This window comes from Bidens hawaiensis, unplaced genomic scaffold, assembly GCF_021521415.1.
Source record: "Bidens hawaiensis isolate Kalapana, Puna unplaced genomic scaffold, B.hawaiensis_p1.1 tig00007232_1, whole genome shotgun sequence".
Lineage (NCBI taxonomy): Eukaryota > Viridiplantae > Streptophyta > Magnoliopsida > Asterales > Asteraceae > Bidens > Bidens hawaiensis.
This window is the reverse complement of record NW_027491497.1, coordinates 148,139-166,501: the sequence shown is the minus strand read 5'-3', so window position 1 is coordinate 166,501 and position 18,363 is coordinate 148,139. Positions and strand designations below refer to the sequence as shown.

The window sequence follows — 18,363 nt, the reverse complement described above, 5'->3', positions numbered from 1 at the left end:
GAACATTCCCTGACATACCCTTAACATCGTATTACTTTTCCGGCGCCGCCTTTCCGGCGCCGTCATTGCCGGAAAGCCGCCGGAAAAATGATTTTTAACTCGTTTTTCACCGTTTTTTGCCCCGTTCGATCCAGATCTGAGCTAGGGTGATCCCTAAGCTTATCATAGGTTCGGTTTATACCCGATTCCACCCGGATCTCGTGATTTAAACGGTTTAACGGTGTCGGCTAGTTGTTTCGCAACTTTATCTAACGGGTTAAGCTCATACAATATTAAACTATCGTTACCTCGGATCGGTGCTCGGTTTCCTTCTTGATTTCGGCTAGAGATAAGGAAGAACTAGAGAGAAATCTTAAGTTTGTGTTTTGGGTGGTATATGGAATATGTGTGAATGAGGATTAAATGGATATTAAGGGTTTATATATTTATGGATCATGGGCTTAATCCCATGGTCTTTCCTTCTTTCTTTCCTAACCCAAGTCCATAACCCATATTCATTTACCTAGCACTGGCCCAACTCGTATTCTATTTATCTAAACCGATAACGACCCACTATGAAATAACGAAATTTATTTTTATTATAATAACCGAAAGTAGGATGTTACATAATTATACATCCACAAAAACCAAACTCAACAAAACTATTTTCTTTTTTTTTTCTTATTTCTGATCGGAAATTTTTAATGCTTAGGGTTTTTTATTTTTTTTCTTTAATTAATATAATAAGGCATGTAAGGCTTGAACTTGTGGGCTTGGGTCGGACCTTGACTTGTAGTATTAAAACTTGACCAAATAAGCCCCTAAAATCTTCAAATTTTACTCTTTTTTCCACGAAATCTCATAACATACAAGTAAACAATCAACTTTGTAAAATTAAGCATAAACAAGCCATAAAACTTAATAATTAAACTAAGAAAATACTTAAATCATGATAAAACGATAAGGAAAGTAAGTGTGTTTTAAAACACATCAATGCGTATTGTCTAAATTAACTAACCGTCTTTAACATATTACGTATATTACAGTTAGAGATTATATTAACTCAATTAAACTCATATGCACGAACTAATACTCGTCGCCTATAAAAGCCCCATGCTTAATTGAATTATCTTCTCACGTATGTTCCTCATCGCGTTCTTGGTCAGCCCTGTTCTTAGTAATTAACCATTCAGATAATATCGTAAAATGTAATTAAAGATTGTTTCTAGTTTGTGTTTGATCCCTAAACATAAACCCTGTGTTTAATTGAATGAACAATAACTGGATGCATCAATTGATATAGTTAGGGTTTATGCGATTTGGGGATTTTTGACCAGATTTTGTTTATATTTCTATTTCTGATCTATAAACGAGTTAGTCACCAGCCCAGATGGCTGGTCCATCATTGTTTAAATACCCGTAGACGACTAGGCGCGGTTTCGAGCCACCCCATCCCATCTTTTTAGTATATTTTTGGGTTTTTGGTTTTGTTTAATAATTAATCTTACAATACTATTAAAGCAATACAATGCTCCACGTGGCATTCAACTAGGGTATCCACCTATGATGCCATGTAGGATGCCACATCACTAATTCTGAAAATAAACTGCTACCCATTTAGGTTATCTCTCGCGGGTTTTGGGTACCTGTTTAACCCATTATTTGATATCCTTCATTTCTCTTTCAACCCATTAGAATATATCTATTCCCTGCTTTCTCTCCCTAGGAACGTAGCTATATTCTCTTCCCTCTGTCTTGCACGTATCGATCTTTGTCACCAAAATCAAATCGATTTCAGGTGTGATTCCATATAATCGATATATTTTTTAATTGATTTATGGTTAAATGCCTGATTTTTAATTTCATTTGTTAATCGAGTTAGGGTTTCTCTTGGAACTAAACAGCATTGCTCATAGGTTGCCCTTGAATCCAAACAAGATCAAATTGATTAAGCTTTAGTTGTCAGGTATAATTGAATATTATGTTTCATTATTGGCGTTGTTTCAGTTTTCGTTTTATATTTCTGACGTTGATTTTCTGGCAAATCGATTCCTTTTAATATTTATGTCGGAATCGAATTTTTTTTGAAGTTCGTTTGAACGATCATCACGAATACTATTTTTTTTACCCTTGAATTACAATATTTATGTTGATGAACTCAAATACATATTGTATTATTGATTACCTAGCCACTAGAGAGTTATTGCATTGTTGCAAGTATGGGGTTTTTCTTGAAAGTTTTAGCAGTTTTATACCAATTTGCAGGTTGAAGTAATGAATCTTGTAACTTTTTTTATGAATTGGTGTAGTTTATTACTAACACTTTTGGCTTTTATTATGAAATATTTGTTGAATTTAGGTCAAGTATATAATTTTAGGTAATACACAAGTGTGGGCTTCAAATGTTACTCACATAATATTAGTTTTCTTGATTATTTTCGTATGTGTCGTTAACTTGAAATTCGAAAATTTTGGTAGAGATTGAGATTTTTTAGGCTGTTATATCTACCCTAACAACAACAATTGAATTTCTCTATTACTAATATATGTTTTTAGTTACTTTACTTATTTTTCTTAATTTTATTTTTGCTGCTTACCGCATTTGCCATACATGTTTACAAAGTTTTTAATGAAGGTAAACATTTTGTTTGTTTGGTTTTTTCTTCATATATACTAAGGTATAGCCCGTTTTACACATTGGTGGAAAAACATATGAACAAATCATATAAATATAGACAACATATTCAACCAACAAAAATATGTTCCGAGCAAGATGATACTTTTCGGCTGGCAAAAGTAATAAACTAATTATTGATCTTAATACAATAGGTTATAAGAGATATATAGGAAACTTTAGAAAATATAACCAGCAAATTACAAAGATTATTGTGCAAATCTCACAAATATTATAGAAATATGTTGCTTTCAAAAACTCTTCATTAAGATATGACAACAACTTCAATAAAATTGGTCTGCGAATGTTCAAATAATTGCCATTTAGCAATCCAAACATACTACAAATGACAAATATTGCTATTAAATAAAAGTAACATATTCAAAAATATTAATAAAAATATATAGGAAGAAAAAACATACAGTAATTGTTAACATCATTACTTTGTTTAAAATCAATTTCATTATAGATATTTATGCGTAATTAAAAATTATTCAAATATTAATTAATTGATAATTGCATCCTTTGAAAATACAACTCTAATGCAAATAATATGTTATAAACAAAATGGATTCATATATATGTTAAAAACAATTACAAAAGTATAAATAAACATACATAACTACCTATATTATGAGTTGGACAACAAAACCTTGTCACTTTTGATTATCAAATAACTGAATTTGTAAAACAAAGAAAGTGTTATGCTTGAGTGACAAAGAAATTTTATGAGTCTATTTGTGCTAAGTTCTACTTTAAACGGTTAATCAATCAGACAATCAATTAATCATATCCCTAACATTCACATATTCTTTCTTTAGTAATTAAGCTAACATCATTATACATTATTTAACCATACACTTTACCTTTACTTAACTTTTATCAAATAATTGAATTTGTAAAACAAAGAAAGTGTTATGGTCAAAGACGTCATAACTAATATATTAATTAGTGGTCAACATATATCGCAAACACTTAAATTCAAACGATTTACATATATAAAAAGTATTTTGAAGTGGCAAAATATAATATTATTAATTATGATTATATCATTTTAGTCAAATGATATTTAGGTAAGTCAATATTTGAAATCATTCTTAAAATACATATATATTTGTAACAATATTATTAGTGTAATTCTATTAACTACATTTAGAATTCTAATAACTACATTTAGAATTGGTTGCAAAAGACGTGTTATAATTTTAGCCTCCCCACATCACTAAATTCTATTAACACCACCCGTGCAAAGAAACCGGCGTATACTAACAAGATAACCGCCTTATACAATTGTCGCATCCTTTACAGACAGTCCCTATATCTCTATATATATATATATATATATATATATATATATATATATATGAACATATTATCTTTCACGATTAAATTGAAAAACCACCGCCAATGAGCGTTTGAAGAACGAACGGTAAATTGAACCACTTCCGGTAGACGCGAAGCATCAGTGCATCATGCAACAACCGGATATACATTTGAAGAACTATTGCCGCCGTCACAGAGACCGGATGAAGATTCGTATATGGAATCCTTGAGATTGATGTTCATTAACTAGCGTAACCTCCTTCTCCTTTGCCATCCATGTTTCAAATTTGTTCTTATAAATGGCGGTGTTGCAATTTCGCAACACTAATTATTCAATCGATTTGCCGTCCAATTCTACAACATTTAGGGGAAGATCTTTAAATCTTATTGGAAAATCAAAGAGACGGTGGTGGCGTAACAAAGAAGGGGATGGATTTCTGGTGACCTCACCAAATTAATTTCTATTTGCCGATTTCATAGTCCTTTTACATACTCATATTTATTTATTTTTCCTTAGCCTTACCATAAACTTATCCGCTTTGTCCCCTCAAATTCACATCCTATTAGTTAAATTATGTTTCAATTCAACGTTAAGATTTATTGCGATGTCAATTTTTAGTTCTATACTTAAAACTGTATCAAATGACAGTAGAAAGTAGAAAACAGTGACTAAATTATGGTTACTTCAAGATAACTTTTGTATAAATTTTTAATCACACCATATCCTGGTATAAATATCTATAAAACAACAAAGTTCATCATTATTTAATCTAATTATTAAGTTATTTCTATTAATATATAACATTTTTTCTGTTGAAATTTTAAATGCGATTTTCTGCATGGATATATGCTTCTATTTATATGATTGTGTGTGATGGTATACGAGTTTGCGTTATTTCCGTATGGATTTTTGTGTATTATCGTATATTTAATGTATTTTCACCAAACCAACCCTACACCTATCTCGCTCTTCCTTTTTTTTTTTTTTAATAATATTGATTGTAGATTATTTTTTGTCAAAGTTTTGATGTAAATTTTTCATGTTAACATTGATCTAATATTAAATTTTCCATGTTAATATTAATGTGTTCTACGTTTCATTATATATACTAACTGGACGCAGCAGCGCGCGTGTAAACATGCAAGTTAAAATAAATTTGAGTTTATATAATTAAATTTGACTTCCATAATCACTCGAGTCTTTTGGAAAGCGTTAACAATTTAATTGACTTCTAAAATTAAGTAATTTAATTTGATTGCCACAATTAAGTAAATGGAAATCAAATTGTAAATTAATAATTACCTTAAATATCTTTAAACAAAAATCAACTGTCATAAATTGAATTAAAGATAATTGTTTTGCAATAATTTACGTGAACTAAAATGTTGGTTATTACATTTTTAATTTAATAATGGTTACCATATCAAGAAACTAATCAAATAAAAATTAATACTTAATAAACGATTATATTAACAAAATACATTTAATATTAATCAGAAATAATATATAGATAATATAAAATTGTAAAACACTAAAGGAACTTCACTTAATACAAGAGACTTTTAAATAAAACTTGACCAATAATGAAAATCATGGAAATGTGAAAACAAGTGAAAATCATGGAAACTTTATTATTGTATTTATCTAATTAAAATCATGAAAATACATTGAAAATAGAAAATATAATGTAAATGCTTATTTGCAATAAATTATTATATTGCAAATATTGTAATTAAAATCATGGAACCTGATGTGGTGCGAGATATATATATATATATATATATATTAAAGATTTGTCACACTTTGTCGGGTTTTAAAAATGGTTTTCACCTAGACTTAACCACACACACAAAAGGCAAGTGTACCCGTCGTGTGGTAATATAGTAGCGGCGAGAACCGGGTATCAATCCATGGACACGTAAATTTTAATATCAAATCTTTGCAAATATAATAACCATGAGAAATGAGTTTAATTGATTTGTTTTTAAGATTAATTTTTAGAAAAACTTGTAACAATAATTTAAAGCAAGTAACACGATAATGGAGATAAACAAGAATTAAGAAGCTATCACCTTAACTTAGAATCCACTTGACTCCTAATGATGATAAACTTAAATATATGATAAATTCACAAAATTTGTTTTAAAGAGAATAGTTTCTAGTTATAGATAACCATCCAAATGATTTTTTGGAAAACTTAGTAAGAATTATACAAACTAATCACCTAAAATCATACTATAATGTAAGTGAACCTTTATGTTGAAATTTAAAGATACAAATTATCATTCAATTACGAAACTCAAATCTAACAACTGGTCGGAAAGATTACATGAACAACACACAATCCACCTATAGTTGATTGAATTAGACTAAGTTCAAGTATTCCCATGATTTATGAATTTTCAACTCAAGTGTAATATTAAAATAGTTGTGTCAACAAAATACTTATAATATTACTTAACAAGAATATCAATCCATAACAAATGCCCAATCTTTTCAAATCTAAACATGAGGATATGTGTTTAACCAATTTTCATGTAGTATACAAGAATTATTTTAACTATATCTAGATTAAAAGTTATAAAGTTGCATGAACAAAATTTATAAATAAATTATATTATCAAGAGTCTTTCAACATAACAAAATGTACCATTTATAATTCTTGTATATTACTTTCAATTATTTTAACACAATATTTCATCAAAAGATAATCAAGAACTAGTCATTATTTTAACATAAAATTATCATATATTAATTCCAACCATCAAAAGTTGTCAAGTTTCATCATGAGTTAAGGTGATATAAAGAGTTTTAGCTCATGATAATTATAAAAGATACACCAAAATAGAAGAATATAGCATTAATGTTTAATATTAAGATAATCTAACCAAGCTAGATAATTATGATGATGCTAAGACTTCTTCTTGATGTTGTATGAAGGTTCAAAAGCTTCTCTTTCTTTAATTCTATGGATTATGAGAATGAAAATGGGTGTGTTTTTCTCCAAAATTGTGCACACCAAATGAGCAACATGCATGGTCTTTATATAGGCTCACTGTGCACAAGGCAAGACCCATGCTTAGAAGGGGCATGACCCATGTTGGTCCCCTTGTAGTACACCACGTGCTCCCTGATGTATTCTTTGGCATATAGCTAGGCACGGGGCATGTTTGGGTGAGGCATGGCCTGTGCTGGTCCTTCAAGCATTAATTGCGCATGCAGCCATGCACTGATTGGTACTTTCTTTGGCACGCTTGATTGGCATGGGGTATGCCTGGGTGAGGCATTACTCTGTGTGTCTGCTAAAAGGGGGACAATGTACTTTTTTGTCATCTTCTGAGGAGGCGTGGGGCATGTCTGGCTGAGGAATGGCCCATGCCTAGCTGATGTGTCTTCAGATGGACATGGGGCATGCCTGGCTGAGGCTTGGCCCATACTTAGCTGACAGACTTTCATTTTCTTGATTCTTTTCTTTGTTTTTCGTCATGTTTGGTTTCCTAAGCTCATTGTTCCTACAAAAAACAAATAAAGGCTTATTAGAACCGATTCTCAATAATATTATCAAGAAAATAACATGAATCGGGTATAAAATTATGCAATAAATATGTATTAATAATTATGCATCAAACATCCTCACACTTAAACCTTGCTTGTCCTCAAGCAAACTAAATATAAAAATTCTCCAAATGGTAATAGAAAATGATACCGTAGCTATAACACCCCCAAAACGTTAAGGTGGCCTCGAAGAAAGACATACGAACAACCCAACCAACGGAGATCGTATGAATATATGTAGTGACATAGGAAAACATGGTTTGTATTTATGAGTTTACTTTTATGCAAAATTACACGTTCTCACAATGTTCACTCACACTCATCTTTATATTTGATCATACATGTAATGTTGTATGTATATGAACACTCTTGTCAAAATACAACTTGTGAAAAATAAGCTTGTCGTGGGTCTATTCTCCACCAACTAATGTGAAATGTTGCATAAAAGAAGAGGTAATATAAGTTGATTTCTCGGTTTTATGTTGTGAAGGTATGGGTATGATTGGTGGCTTGGAGTTATTTTATTTTGAAAGGGGAATATGTACAATCTTGAATCGGGAGCTTTTTGATTGTCTTCAATGTCTTAAGTCCACAAATTCTTTCCCCTTTTATCACCTATTTTGTGGTGATTTTCTTGAAACTTTATTTTATTTTTTTTAAACATAAAATTTTGACCGAAATATGAAGATTAAGTCTTGACTAGCATTGGTCATCCTTGAGACTTGACTTCAACTTGAAATACAAATAACAAAAATGGGAGTTGGCTAAATTTGAAAGGGTTGTTATGGGTAAATGATTGTGTATTGGGTGAAAGAGGGAAGTTTTGAAGTGAAGTGGAGTATGTGGTTATAAATGGTGTTTGAGGGAAGGGTTAAGTTGGCTATATATTACCTCCATTTTTATGCAACATTTCGTTATGATCTCGAAAATCATTCCCAAGACAAGTTCTAAATCACACGAAACAAATGACTCACTCAATCCGCGAAAACGTAAGCGATGAAATATTGTAATAAGGCTTGAATATTTGCTCATGGGAACGGAGGGATTGGGTTTAAACGCCACATTTTGCATAAAGTTTTCTCAAGAAACACAAACCATATTTTCTATTTTCACATTAAGTTAAAGTTGATTCGGTGGTTGGTTTGAACGAGCGCTTTTCGAAAAACAACCTTAACCCTTGCTTTTGTCAAAAATTCAATAAAGGCTTAGCGATCTTTTATTTATTATTATTATTATTATTCTTTTTTTTATTTGAAACAAAAAATAAAATTTGGAGAGACTTTTCAAAAATATTTTATTGGACAAAACAAAGTTTAAGTAAACCCCTCCCCACACTTGAATCTCACATTGCCCTCAATGTGAAAAGAAATAAGCACAAAGTGTGTTATAAAGTGTTAGGTGAAGAGGTAAAATGAGACTCCCCTGAATTCCATAGTATCCCAAGCGTGTGATCGGTGCCCACAGTAGCCTAAAATGCAAAAGTTTCAAACAAACTAAACATAGATAGCATAAAAAGACAGTCCTACAAAGTCAGCCAACATAGACACAACTTAAAAGGTTTCAAAACTACAAAATCAACTAAAACCGGGTACAAAACAACTTTAAAAAAATATAAAAATAAACAAAACAGAACGGCTAGCGTTAGCAAAAGAAAACAACACACGGTTCGGCTATGCATCCTCCGATCCTGACTTCCTAGCCATGTGTTGGCGTATAAAAGTGATGTCTGTTCCATACGTTGAAGCGTGGTCGCAAGCTCGCTAACCTGGTGAGAAGTTAACTGTGCAATTTCTAATGCTCGACGAGAGTTATTGGAGGCGGTCCGAATGGCCGCCGTGTGATCTGCCATGGAATGAGATGAAGATGCGGTATCATACGGCTCAGAGAGGGGTGGCGAAGTGGAGCTGAAGTGTTCTCATCATTTTGATCAAGTGCAACAATTTGCATGTTGTTTTGAGTGGGATCATTCGGCTCCTAAACCTGACCATTAGAATCTTTAAAACTAAGAATATGGCCCGGTATGGCGGCAATCATCCCCATACTTGAACAGAGCTCAATGGCCAATTTTTTTGTAGAAACCCCGGCAGTGCTCTGAGTCGACACTCCATAATTTTTATAAAGCTCTACAATCCAAGACCCACCAAGTAACGGTGTTTTCCTCGAGGCGGCGGTGCAGTTAGTTTTGAACATGTGATAAAAAAGATAAGCGATGTTACATGGTTCCTTTGTCACCATGGAGTAAAGGGTAAAAAGGTCCCTTAAGGTGACGACTCCCGCCGTCTGACCACGCGCGGTAGCGGAACGTACAAGAAGACGGTGGACATACCTATGAAGAGTGTCTTTCAAAGCCGTACTTTTAGTTGAACTTGGATTATGTTCCCTGTCCCAATCAATTCCCAGAATGCAGCTCGTTGATCACCAATACCGTAAAAATCCCCGGTTTCCTCGTCAGAAAAGGTATGTTTCGCAGTGTAGAAAATAGGTTCTTCGATCTCATCAGCTGTGTAAAGGCCTAAATCAACTCCAAATTGGGCGATATAGGAATTTCTCCACAAACCTCCTAGGCGAAACTTAATGACGAATCGTCCCATGGGTCCAACTTTTGAATGTCGAAAGTGAACAAAGCTAAGAATTCCAAGGTAAGTTCACGAACGGATTGACTGTCGTGTTCAAAATGACGGCGCCACGGCCACGTAACAAGCTCGTTGTAATGATCCACTTGACCAACTTGTCTTAAAGTTTCTTTACAAACCCGAAAGTTGGGTTCTTCACGACGATTGAGGAGGATGCAGAGGCGATCATGACAAAATTTCTTGTGATCGAGTTTGAAGACCAAGTAAGCGTGCTCCATGGTCCTAAAAACGGTTATAGTCAGCAAAGGAATACAAACAAAAACGAACAGAAACTATTCTAAGATCAGGCACAGGGTGGTGCCTAGGCGGGGCATTGGTCATACCAGCGTTGTTCGTGATAAAATTTGATTTGAACGTGTGTCGAAAGGTTAATGTATAGCTGAGAACGGGTATGGATTTATAATTGAAATGGATGCTCAAACCCGTTCCCAAATGAGGTGTAAACCACGGCTGTACATTGGACAAAACAGAACTCGAACCACTTTGGCAAAACGATTAATAAACTAGGGAAAACGGCTGTACAACTAAGATTAAGATCAAAATCAAGTTGATTCCAGGTTTATTATTCCAAGGTTGAATGTGGTTTTCACCAATTTCAAAGAATCCCCAAATCACAAACCCTAAAAAATTAAAATTAAAATTACTATACAGACATACCTATGACGAAATGGATGAAAGAAAAAGGACTGGAGATGATGTTCTAGATGAGCAGGTGATGGAGTTCGAACAAATATGTGCAAGAGAGTGGGTGAGGTTTATGAAAGTAATGTTCAGGTGGGTTTTGAGAAAGAAACAAAGACCAGCTTTTAAAACCTCATATATTTATTTATTTATTTTGTGCAGGTGTGAAGATGGGCATGGCCCGTGTCCAAGTTAGGTGTGCCCCATGTTGGGCTGTTGCACATTGATCTATAGGCATGGCCGCCCTGTGTTTGGGTTAGGCATGCCCCATGTTGTCCTGCTGCAGAATTGGATTTTTAACATTTTAACAGCTTCGAAGTTGAATAATTGGGGACGAAGAGTGAAGAAATTAAGAGTAGTTCCACTACAAACCATTTGAGCTAAAATCGATTATTGTTCATATACAGTTCGAACAATCTATGGGGTATTAGGCATAAAAATTTGGATTTTTATAGAAGGTGGATAATAAACCTTTATTTCCCTTTGCATTCTATCCAGCGATGGAACAAAAAATGATCAATTCATTTATTCTTTTTTTTATGTTCAATAAAAAAAAACGAACAATTATAATTCTATAGAGTTTAATAAAAATTCAATGAATCTTTTGATAAAATTGCTATGCTTAGTATGTGACTCGTTGGTTTTTTGAGGGTTAGTAAATAAACAATACTAAACATCATAACATTTCATTAAATTAGCGACCACCTACTAGAAGGTATTACAACTGATGAAACTACATGAAACGACCCCTACCCATCCCGTACTCTGCGGGTGGAGGCAGAGTTGAGAAGTGAGTGGTGCGATTGACGGGCTCATTGAGTTGGTTGCTAATACGTGCAAGATCGGCACGCAAGCGGTTGCGGTCAAGCAGTTCATGGAGTTGGTTAGCGAGGCTTGCAAAGTCGGTACGCAACCGATTGAGTTTCTAGTCGAGATCAAGCGTACGTCTCTCGGCTTGAAGATGGATTTTGAGCCTCATGAGCTCAACCTTTTGTCCTGACTCAACTAAACGCTTCTCGTTTGCAGCACTACCCTCCGCCACTTGCTTCATTTTCTCGAGCAAGTCGAGCAAGGTTTCTTCAGAAGTTGGCACACGTCTTTCTTTAGCAGTTTTATTAACCGGACGCCACTCCATTCTCTCTCTCAGACAGTTTTTATAAGTGCTTGAAGGTGTGAGTAAAACCAAAAGAAGCAACATGAATTTATAATGAAACATTGGCTTCAGGCATGACCCAAGTATGTCAGAGGCATGCCCCATGCTGATGCACAATATCAAAGATTCAGACAAGGACGATTTGGCACTTAGTGATTATCAAGGAGAAGATTCTCCTTTGACCAAGCCATATGCTTGGACAAGGCATGCCCAAAGCCTGTGTTTATATGACATAATTCAGATCTGCTCATATTCCTTTTAGAATAATTAACACCTTTTGAGTTCGATTCTAAACCCGGTTATGCAAAATCATAAATTTAACGTAAACGCTAAAAAAATGAATCCTAAAAATAAATATAAAAATAACAAATAAATTTGAAACTAAAATTTCATACATAGGAAACGGTTACACATCCGGGTGATCCTAACACGGGAAAATACGGCTCACGAAACATAAGTACGTACTAGCATAAAAACGAAATTCTAAGAAAGGTTCCCGTTAAACGGGTCGGATGGGAACGAGGGAATCGGGTAGTGCGAGATGCGGCTTTCAAGTTCCTTGACTTGAGCTTTCACAGCCATGAGCTCGTTCTTGAGCTCCATGATGGTGTTGCTCATTTCTACCATCTTCTTCTCGTTTTTGATAGCCGAACAACCGAGCTCTGTGATTTGAGAATTAGCAAAAGTGATCTCGTTTTTGACATCACTGGCTATCTTGCCCACCTCAATGAGCTTTTGAAAATTCATCATCACCAAGCAGTTGAGCTCCTTAAGGAGTTCATGTAGTCGAAGCAACATTGCTGTCTGAGTTGCTTCTTGCGTTTCGGAACGGGACTTCTTTGGAATTGGGCTGTTAATGCTAGCTTTGGAAGACATGATTTAGAGAATAGGAAAAGTGTGCTTAAACAGGAAATGAAAATGGCTCTTTATAGCCAAATCTGCATGTAGGCATGACCTCATTCCTGGACAAGGCGTGCCTCAAGCTTGCTTCACTATTGTGTGCATTGATGAGAAAGCAAAAGGTGCAGCACATATCAAGGAGCAGGATCTTCTAAAACATAAGACCAAGCCTAGACATTACATGACCTATGCCTAGGCACCTTTTTATTTTCTTTTCGTATTTATTTATTTATTTATTTATTTACTTATTATTTTAATATATATAGATATATATTATTTTTTAACATAAAAATTAAAATAACTATTTAGATTGATTTTTTTTAATTTAAAATAACTAATTACAATTGCCTAGTTTTGATTTTGGGTCTTGGCGAGACCCGAGCATTATTTATTCGTTTTTGGGATGGAGGTGGACAACCTCCAAAGTTAACTCGGCTGGTCTGTCGAGATATTGTTTTAGACGATGTTCGTTAACTTTGAAATTGCTACCATCATCATGTTCTATCTCCACGGTTCCTTATGGAAAGACTTTTCGGACTGTGTACAGACCCGACCACCGAGACCTCAACTTTCCGGGATATAAACGCAACCTAGAGTTGTAAAGCAAAATTCAATCACCCGTTTTGAAATCTTTGTTTTCTTTCAAACGTTTATCATGTAACAACTTAGTGCATTCCTTATAGATTGTGTAATTCGCATAAGCTTGATTTCTTAATTCTTCCAGCTCATGAATTTGTGTGAACCGAGTCTCGCTCACATCGACCAAGTCAAGATTAACGGCATTTAACGCCTAGTAAGCTCGATGCTCCAATTCCACTGGAAGATGGCAAGCTTTTCCATAAATCAACCTAAACGGTGTGGTATCGATAGGAGTTTTATGAGCGGTTCGTAAAGCCCATAATGCGTCATCTAACTTTTCAGACCAATTCTTACGATTTTGCCCGACTGTTTTCTCAAGAATTCGCTTAATGCCCTAGTTAGTGACTTCAACTTGCCCACTGGTTTGTGGGTGGTTTGGTGTTGAAATCTATGGTGGACACCATAGCGAGACAATGCCTTTTCCATCTGGGCGTTGCAGAAATGTGTTCCACGGTCACTAATGAGTGCTTTTGGGACACCAAAGCGTGAGAACAATTTTTTTAGGAATTTGACAACTACCCTGCATCGTTAGTGGGTAAAGCCTGAGCCTCCACCCATTTCGAAACATAATTGACAGCAACTAGGATATACCGATTTCCAAACGAAGTCGGGAATGGTCCCATAAAGTCAATCCCCCAAACATCGAAAACTTCACAGACTTGTATGGCCTTTGGGGGCATTTCATCTCGTGCAGAAATGTTGCTTGCCCGTTGGCAAGCACCACAAGATTTTATAAGGTCATGAGAATCTCGAAAGATGGTGGGCCAGAAGAAACCGACATTAAAAACCTTCTTTGCGGTGGATGTGACCCCAAGATGTCCTCCTGTGGGTCCTTCATGACAATGTTGGAGGATTTTGGTTACTTCATCCCCGAACACACATCGACGAATGACTTGATCGGCTCCGATTCTGAACAAGGGGGGGTCCTCCCAAAAATAATGTTTGACATCGGAAAAGAATTTTCTTCTTTGTTGATGTGTCAAACCTTTGATCATGACCCCACTTGCGAGATAGTTGGCAATGTTAGCAAACCATGGACAATCCTCTTCGTTTGTTTGGATATATATAAGAAGTTCGTGGGGGAAATTGTCATTTATATGGGACCCCACTAATTCTTGTGAAGCTGGGCATTCCAAACGGGAGAGGTGATCGGCTGCTACATTCTCGACGCCTTTCTTATGTTGAATTCAATGTCGAATTCTTGAAGAAAAATAATCCATCAGATTAATTGAGGTTTAGCATCCTGTTTGCTAAAAAGATATTTAATGGCTGCATGGTCCGTGTAGACAATGGTTTTGGAAAGGATAAGATAAGAAAGAAACTTATCAAATGCAAATACTACCTCCAAAAGCTCCTTCTCAGTGGTGGTGTAGTTTTCTTGAGCATCATTAAGAGTTTTGTTGGCGTAGTAAATTGAATGAAAGTGTTTATCCTTCCTTTGACCCAACAATGCCCCAACTGCGAAATCACTTGCATCACACATGCGTTCGAACGGGAGTGTCAAGTCTGGAGCTACCATGATTGGGGCATCAACAAGCTTATCTTTCAAAAATTGGAATGCTTTTAGACATTCTTCGGAGAACACAAAGGGAGCATCTTTTTCTAGGAGTTATGTCATTGGCCGAGCTATTTTTGAAAAGTCTTTTATGAAGCGGCGATAAAAACCAACATGGCCAAGAAAACTTCAAATGGATTTGACAGGCGTGGGTGGTGAAAGCTTTGAAATGGTCTCTATTTTTGCTTTATCGACCTTAAGTCCTGCCTGTGATATCCTGTGTCCCAATACAATGCCTTCTCTGACCATAAAGTGACATTTTTCCCAGTTTGATACAAGATTGGCTTCTTCACATCTTGTTAACATTTTTCTCAAATTCTCAATACAATGATCAAAAGAATCTCCAAAAACAGAGAAATCATCCATGAATACCTCCATAGAGTCCTCGATCATGTCATGAAAAATAGCCACCATACAACGTTGAAAAGTGGCCGAGGCATTACACAGTCCAAAGGGCATTCGACGGTAGGAAAATGTGCATAAGGACATGTAAATTTCGTTTTCTCCTGATCTTCAGGGGAGATAGGAATTTGGAAGTATCCAGAAATGCCATCAAGAAAACAATAATACATCTTCCCTAATAGACGCTCAAGCATCTGATCAATGAAAGGAAGGGGAAGTGATCTTTTCTTGTAGCGTCGTTTAGTTTGCGATAATCGATGCAAACTCTCCAGCTCGTGAAGGTTCTCATAGAAATTAATTCATTCTTATCATTTGTTACCACCGTCAGACCACCCTTTTTTGGTACCACCTGTACTGGGCTTACCCAAGGGGAATCGAAGATTGGGTATATCAATCCAGCATCGAGCAGCTTAATGACTTCTTTCTTTACAATGTCTTGCATGTTTGGATTGAGACGTCTTTGATGCTGCATGACTGGTTTGAAGTCCTCTTCCATCAGGATTTTGTGAGTGCAAAATGATGGACTGATTCCTTTGATGTCCATGATTTTCCAAGCAATTGCTTTCTTGTGGAGTTTGAAAACTTCAAGCAATCTTTTCTTTTCCTCTTTTGATAAACAAGAAGAGATGATAACAGGTAACTAAGATTCACCATCGAGAAAGGCGTACTCGAGATGGGAGGGAAGTTCTATAAGTTCAAGAACTGGTGGATCTTCAACGGAGGGTTTCGCCTTTGGTTCCAATTTGCGGTCAACGGTCTCGTAAGTCTCTTGATGCTCACTTGCCTCCTGATCCTCAGTGGATTGCTCATCATGGATGACGGAGTATGTCTTTTTCTCAATCAGCTGAGTGTTGCATGCTTCCTTTTCAATGGTTTCGTGAATGTGACAACTTACTATAGACTCGCACACGTCAATATAATAAACTGAATCATTAGTTTGTTGCGGGTGTTTCATGGATCTGCCTATATCAAATGTTACCTCCTCATCTTCAACCCTTAGTATGATTTTGCCTGTGCAAACATCAATGAGAGCCCTAGCGGTGGCTAAAAATGATCTTCCTAAGATGAGGAGCACAGATTTGTCCTCGTCCATGTCGAGGATTACAAAGTCTACTGGAAAAACAAATTTATCAATTTTGACTAACATGTTTTCAACTATGCCCCTAGGATACTTTACTGATCGATCGACTAGCTGGATGCTCATGCGGGTTGGTTTGGGTTCTCCTAGTCCTAATCTAGAAAAAACCGCATAAGGCATCAAGTTAATGCTAGCTCCAAGATCAGCTAGGGCATTGCTGACAAATAATTCTCCTATCAAGCAAGGGATGATTGGTCTTCTTTGTTGGTAGCTTGTTTTGGAGGACAGCAGAGCATTCTTCATTAAGAGTTATATGTGATAGCTCTTCCAACTTTCTCTTGTTTGTCAACACATCTTTCAGGAACTTTGAATATTTTGGCATCTGCGAGATGGCTTCGATGAAAGGAAGATTGATGTGCAATTTTTTGAAGAGTTCAAGGAATTTGCCATAATGGGCTTCCATCTTTTCTTTCTTAAGACGGTTTGGGTAAGGAATGGGTGGGACATATGGTTTTATTGGTTCTCTGACTTGTGCGGTACTTGCTGAGACTTGCTGATCATGCACCTTGTCTGGAATCTCAGTCTCATCATCAACTGGCGGTAATGGGGATACCAAATCTTGAGTGGTCTTGCCACTTCTTAATGTTATGGAATTAGCCTAAGCATTTGGGTTTGTTACTGTGCTGCTTGGAAGACCACCAGGTTGTCTTTCAAAAAGCAACTGAGCTAGTTGACCCACTTGATTTTCGATGTTTTGTAAGGATGCCTTCTGATTCCTTAACTCCGCCTCATTCTTCTGGAACCTTTCTTCGGTCAGTTTATTTGAAGTTTCAGTATTGGTTAAGAGCCGTGTTAAAAGAATCTCCACAGTATCCACACTGTTTGGGTGTTGACTGGTGCTTGGCCCTTGGTTGTGGTATTGAGGTTTTGGTTGGGCTGGATGAGTTTGGTTAAAAGGACGTTTGTCAAACCCAGGCGGTGTTTGATTGTTTGCTCCATCCTTCCAGCTAAAATTAGGATGATTCCTCCAACCAGGGTTATATGTGTTCCCGAAGGTGTTGTTTTGTCGGCTCACGTAATCAACATCTTCAACCATCGTGCTTTGCTGGAAATATTTCATTTTGTTTTCGCCCCCACAAGTGCCGCACTTAGTTTTTGCTTTCACTAACTATGTTTGTAGTTGCTCAAACTTCTTTGAGAGTGCTTCAAGTTGTGCAGTGACAAGAGTGTTGGAGTCAACATGGTGCATACCCTTGTGTGATGGGGTTGATCGTGGTGTGTTGTATGCGAAGCTTTTCTTTGCTAATTTCTATAGAACCTCAAATGATTCGTTGGGAGATTTGGTTCCGAGATCTCCACCGGCGATTTGATCAATCGCATGCTTGTTTTGGCTAGATTGGGCATCGAAGAATGTTTGAACTTGAAGCCATTTGTTTAACCCATGGTGTGGACATCTTCTTAGCAAGCCCTTGTATCTCTCCCAAGCTGCATGCAGTGACTCGTCTTCGTCGGTTCTGAATCCGGTTATGCTGGCTCGGTATTTTGCAGTTTTGTCTAGTGGAAAGTATTTCAGGAGGAACTGCTCTACCATCTAGTCCCAATTGGTAATGGTGCCATATGATAGTGACTCTAGCCAATCCAAGGCATGGCCTCGGAGGGAGAATGGAAAACGTTTGAGCCTAATTTGGTCCTCAGAGTAGTTTTGGATTTTGAAAGTACCGCATATTCGTAAGAATCGAGAGATATGAGACAAGGGGTCTTCATCGAGAAGCCCATGGAATTGAATAGAA

General features: G+C 35.9%; 1 protein-coding gene across 1 annotated transcript; it reads right to left on the bottom strand.

Annotated features, from left to right (window-relative positions):
- Nucleotides 1-16,135: 16,135 nt before the first annotated feature.
- Nucleotides 16,136-16,876, bottom strand: LOC143634747 (uncharacterized). The gene has a single exon (XM_077102752.1). It carries the CDS (start codon nucleotides 16,874-16,876, stop codon nucleotides 16,136-16,138), a length of 741 nt encoding a protein of 246 aa, XP_076958867.1.
- Nucleotides 16,877-18,363: the final 1,487 nt, after the last annotated feature.